At 56.6% G+C, this 5,773-nt stretch overlaps 1 protein-coding gene across 3 annotated transcripts in view; it reads right to left on the reverse strand.

Moving 5' to 3' along the window:
- Window positions 1–5,773, reverse strand: part of STMN1 (stathmin 1) — a 6,416-nt gene extending 643 nt beyond the window's left edge. Inside the window, exons 1-4 of one of the 3 annotated variants that reach the window (XM_027661312.1) lie at window positions 5,712–5,773; window positions 2,336–2,406; window positions 1,394–1,566; window positions 406–597 (exon numbers count right to left, since the gene is read on the reverse strand). In XM_027661312.1, coding sequence (XP_027517113.1) covers window positions 406–597; window positions 1,394–1,566; window positions 2,336–2,348 — 378 coding nt within the window. In that variant the 5' untranslated portion in view covers window positions 2,349–2,406; window positions 5,712–5,773. Of the gene's footprint in view, window positions 1–405; window positions 598–1,393; window positions 1,567–2,335; window positions 2,407–2,896; window positions 3,023–3,975; window positions 4,055–5,711 lie in introns of those variants that run through there. The other 2 variants (XM_027661310.1, XM_027661311.1) reach the window with 2 other exon arrangements.

Genomic DNA, 5,773 nt, shown 5'->3' on the forward strand with positions numbered 1-5,773 from the left:
GATCCCGGGGAAAGGCAGGGATCCCGGGGAAAGGCAGGGATCCCGGGAAAGGCAGGGATCCCGGGAAAGGCAGGGATCCCGGGAAAGGCACAGGGCTTCCCACCCCCAGCTCACAGCAGGAACCCTGAGGTGGGTCACCGAAGGGGGTAACAGGGTGGAGCTTTAGAGGAGAAAGCAAAACACTGCCCTAACTCCCTCCCTCCATCCCGTCCCCTCTCCCCCCAAAGAGCTGCGTTTCTGCACAACCTTTTGCAGGTTTTAGAACCTCTGAAGGTCACAGCAGCCCAAGGGCACCCATCTATCCACAGCACCCCCTTCACGTGGCCGTTCACCCGGGGGTTTTCAGCCAGTTTTCCAAGCAGGGAAGCACGAACAACTCCCTCTCCAAGGGGACCCCACACCCACCTTCTCCCGCAAGCGCTCCAGCTTGGCAGCCATTTGTGCCTCACGGTTCTCTTTGTTGGCTTCCATTTTGTGGGTCAGCTTCTCCTCTGCCATTTTGCTGAAGTTGTTGTTCTCCTCGATGGCTTTCTGCAGCACCTCCTTCTCGTGCTCCCGCTTCTCCGCCAGCTGCTTCAACACTTCTGCTTCGTGAGACTGGCAAAGCAGGGGGTGCAGGCGTTGAGGAACCGCACACAGGCAACCTCAGCTGCCCCCCAGCTCCTCAGAGAACATGTTTTCTACCTTTTTATACTGCAGAGCAGCAGCTTGGTGCTGCAGGACAGAGCTCCCAGTGTTCCCCCCTCCCACCCCCACAGAACCTGTACTGCACCATCACAAGCTACCTGGGAGGTTCAGTCTCTGTCACCATTGTTAAATGGGATTTTTCTGGAAAGAGAACATGGATTTTTTTTTTTTCTTAGTGTTAACACTGATGGAACTTTCCTTGAAGATTCTCCCTTCACAGAAGGGCGAATCACTGAGATTTAGGTCAGGCTCACTTCAGTCAAAGCCTCGGCACCATCAAGGGCTCCAGGCTACACCAACAGCCAGATCTTTCATCAGTCAGACACTGCATTAACAAACTGCTCATTACAGATTCACCACTACGTTTTCTAGGGGAAAATTAATCTGTTCTGGTGCCAAAAAGACAAGAAAAGCAGCTTCTTCCTGAAATAGCTGCCCCTCTCAACTAAACGTTTTCCCCCCCTGTTTCAATTCAAGTGACAGTTCAAAAATCACTTTGGAAATAAAGCCATGGCTTTCCACACCATGAAAAAGGTTCACAAGAGCCCCAGGGATTCCAACAAAGCTCAGTTAATATTCCATTTATCATAACAGAAACCACTGATCACTTCTCCCAAACCATTAAAAACCCAAAAAAAAAAAAGAAAACCTGCATAACTTGCACGGGCTGGTTGAGCAGAGCTCGCTTGGGCTGCCCCAGATTTACCTTACGTCTCTCTTCTGCTGCTTCCAACTTCTTTTGAATCTCCTCCAGTGACACATCCTTCTTCTTTGGGGGAGAAAGAGGGAATTCTGGAACGGCTTCTTTCGAGCGGGGACTGAGAATCAGCTCAAAGGCCTGCCCAGAGGCTCTCTTCTCCAGCTCCTTCACTTGGATGTCTAGGAACGTGGGGAAAAAAGCCAAAATAAGAGCATTTTTAAGCCACTAACTGGCTTAAAAGCCTTCAAACATTCCCTGCCACAAAGCTCACTGGAGGGGAAGGCATCCAAGACAACAGTTTTGTCTTAAGCACAGCGAGAGCGTTCAAAAAATGGAGCAATTTTCTTTGCAATTCCCTCTTGATATTCAACATCACCCAAGCACCTGACATATTTTGTTTCAGCCTTTAATATCCAGAATCGTGGGGGGCAAAAAAAAAATAAATTGTCGGCGCTTCAAATTAAAAATCATCATTTCTCCAAGGCCAGGTCTGAGGACGAGTTTCCAGGTGCCTGCCTGAAACCTGACAGAGCCAAGAAGAAGAGGGAGTTTTCAAGGAAACCCAGAAGCAGGGTGGTGTCTCCAAACCCCCCAAGAGGCACATCAGCCCTGCACAGTGTCAGCTGCACCCGTCTGGGTCCCCAGGATGCCTCGGTGACAGAGTCAGTTCTGCTGAGGGAGCAGATGGCTGCAGGGAGCTGGAGCCCATCTGCTGCCACTCTCATCTGAGGAGGCTTTTTTGGGGTGTTTTCACAACCACCCAGTTGCAGCAGCTTCACCCAAGCAGCCCAGAGACACGAGAAAAGCACGGGGAGGGAACAGTTTATTTTACTAGATTAGATTTTTTTTTTTTTTAAGCGATTTCTGAGGAAATTAAGAAGCAAAAAAAAAAAAAAAAAATAATTAAAAATAAAAAGACAAGAGCATTTAGTACATAATACTACATACCAGAAGTAGCCATGACCAAGAAAATAAGATTCCAGAAGCCAACCCTGGGAGAAGGTCAGTCAGTTGGATTCCTAGACAACAAAGAGATGTGCCTTTGAACAGCAAGCACACGGATTATATTCCTTCTAATAAAAATTGCTAAGCATAATAAGATCTGCTGAACAAAAGGCAGTCAGGTAGGTTACTGCAGTCAGTGATCCCAGGCAGTCTGTGGGGATGAGGCTGATGTACATAGCTAGGAACAGTGGAGAGGTTCTGCATTATGGGTGTTATTCGAGCACCTTCAATCTCTGTTTTACTCCACAGTAATTAAGACGCTCAAACAAAGACTCAGTTTTACTGAGTGCTGTGGATATTTCACTGCTGTCACACACAGGTAGAGCCATCCGAATTAAAACATGGCACACAACAGGGCAGCACAGGCAGAATTCCCGCTGCTCCCGAAGGATCTGAAATGTGCGCAATCAAACCTCATTTAAAATTCTATTTTAATTGCGCAGCCGAAGTCAAGACGTGCAAGGCAGCGAGGGCGCACACGCAGTGCCCGGGGGGAAGATGCACCTCGTCAAAACGGCGGCGTCATAAAAATTGCCCGTAAAGGGTGTAAAAACCGTCATAAGAGGTTTTTTTCCGGGGGGTTTTAAGCGATGAAGACGCGGGGGGACGGGCGGGGACGGGGCAGCGAACGGGCGGCGCTGGGACCGCGCACACCCCCCCCGCGCCCAGCGCGGCCCCGCCCACCAAGGGACGCCGGCCAATCAGCGCCGAGGCGGGGGTGGAGGCCCCGCCCCGGCCCCGCCCCCTCGCGCCCGGCCGCTCCGAATTCAAACGGCCGGGGAGAGCGCGCGCGCGCGCCCGCGCGAGGGGGCTCGAGGGAGGGGGGGCGGGGCCAACGGCAACATCCGGGCACCTGCCGCCCCCCCCCCCCCCCGGGGTGGGGGGCCGCCCCCCCCCCCCCCTCCCCGCTCATTCCTCCCCCCTTCCCGCCTCAGCCCCCTCAGGGACGAAAGGGACGGAGGGGGGTGAGGTGGGGACGACACGGGCACAAGGGGCTCGAAGAGGGTCCCCCCCAGCTCGATGGCGTCGTGGCGCGGCCGCCCGGACACCGCCCCTTCCCCACTAACAATGGCGGGGAGGGGAGGGGGCGCCGCCGCTGCCGCCGCGGGTAGGGCGTCGCCCCTCGCTGAGGGACAATAGACACCCCCTTCCCCCTCAGCGATCGGGGCGCGGGGACACACATTAGGCACACCCCCTTCTATTCCCCCCATTGTCTCCCTTCCCTTTGTCACCGCGACGCCCCAAAAGGCGAGCGGCGAAGCGATGCCCGCGAGCCGGCGGGGGACAAAAGCGACCCCCCCACACCGAGCGCCCGCGGATCCCCCCTGCAGCTCACCCTGACACCCACCCTCAGAACACCCTCCGCCGCCCTCCCCAACGGGGCAGCGGACCCCCGTAACCGTCCACACACACACGCATACACACAAAAATACGCGCACACACACGTAAACGCTCTCAAGACGCGGAGGGCGCCGCGGGCGCATCCCGCGGTCGCGGCCGGGCCGTCCCTAAGCGCTCTCCTCTCCCACCCCTCCCCTCACGGCAGCATACCACTGAACAGCACAGCCCCGCTCCGCACCCACCTGCCCGCGCCGCCGCTCCGGCCACACTCCGCCCGCGCCCGCCCCGCCGCGCTCTAAAGCGCCAAACAAAGGCACGTGACCCGCTCCGCCCCGCCCCGATTGGCCCAGCGCGCCGGCACGTGCCGCCCGCCGCAGGGGTGGGGGGGGGGGGGGGCGCCCCCCCCCCCCCCCCCCCCCCCCCCACACACACACACACACACCCGCGCCCCCCCCCCGCCCCTCACGGCCCCCGCGCGGTGCGTGCCGGGAGCTGTAGTTTGCCCCCCATGAGTGGGGGGCACGGGGTTCGGTCCCAACGCGACCCCCCCCCGCGGCTCTGAGGGGCTCGCCGGGGTCGTAGCCCCCTCGTTGGGGTGTGGTTGTTGCTCCCCGCCCCACCGCCGGTGGCGGGGCTCCCTTTGTCTGCCGACAAAGGAGAGGGGTGCCCCGGGGTGGGTGCTGTGGGTGGGGTGGGGGGGTCTGAGCACACAGCGGGGTGGTGGGAGGGGGGTGTGGGTGGGATGGATGGGGCTGGGCACGGACTTTGGCACTTCATGGCCATGGGCACTGGACTCGTGGCCATGGTCACTCAGAGCCATGGTCGCCTGAAGACCATGGTCACCCCAGGGCCATGGTTATCTCAGGCCCATGGTCACCCAGAGCCATGGTCACCTCAGGGCCATGGTCATGTTGGGGCCATGGTCATCTCACAGCCATGGTCACCTCAGGGCCATGGTCATGTTGGGGCCATGGTCATCTCACAGCCACGGTCACCTTGGGGCCATGACCACTTACCTTGACCACCTCAGAGTCACAGTCACCTCAGAGCCACAGCACCTGCTTCAGGGCTTTTGATCCCCTCGGGACCATGGCCACTTACTCCACTTCAAGACCACGGTCACCTCAGAACCATGGTCAGCTCAAAGCCATGGCTACAGATCTTTGGGCCATGGCCACCTCAGAGCCATAATCACCTCAGGACCATGGCCACATTACCTCGGAACGTCATGGCTCAGGGTCACCTCTTGGCTCTTGGTCACTTCAGGACCATGGTCACTTCCAGGTCATCATCACCACTTACCCTGGGTCCATGATCACCTCAAGGGCATCATGACCTACCCAAGGGCATGGCCACCTCAGGGCCACTCAGTTACCTCAGGACCACAATGGCCTCAGGGCTCTTGGTCATCGCTGAGATGACCACCGTGTCCCTTTGGTCACCTCTGGGTCACAAACACCACAGGCCAACCCCAGAGAGGGTCTGTGGCTCTGACAATGCCTTGGCCCCGCAGTGTGCTTTGGGGGACAAGGCCACCCTCTCCTTTGGGGTGACACCAGCAAGTTCAAGCACGTCCAGGAAAACCATTGCTCATGCAGATTCCAGAGTATGGACAGACTGGCTCCACAATGATCTGTCCTTGTCCTACAGGCTGCCCTGGGAACATTTCCTTCCCAGGATAACGCTATTGCCAATCCCAGATAAGCTTTTCCCTCCCAAACGTGCTTTAAATGTTCACATGTTCCATTCAGAGGAATTCTGTACAATTCCCGCGGTGGTTTCCATCCTACAGTCGCTCCAGTTACAACAAGAGTCAATCCACACAAAAGGCAGATGGACACAGAACAGCACAAATCCACAGCCCCAGCTCAGCAGCCTCCACACCCAAAATCCCAAATAAAGGACTTTCTGGGACCCCTCTTGTTGTGCACACCCTTAAAACCAAGGATTTTACACCAAAAAAGAAAAGAAATCTTACCTTGCAGAAGGTTAATATTGTGACAGAAAGGCAAAAAGCTTTCAAAACAGAGATTATTTTAA

Source organism: Corapipo altera, unplaced genomic scaffold, assembly GCF_003945725.1.
Source record: "Corapipo altera isolate COAL_440 unplaced genomic scaffold, ASM394572v1 201, whole genome shotgun sequence".
NCBI lineage: Eukaryota > Metazoa > Chordata > Aves > Passeriformes > Pipridae > Corapipo > Corapipo altera.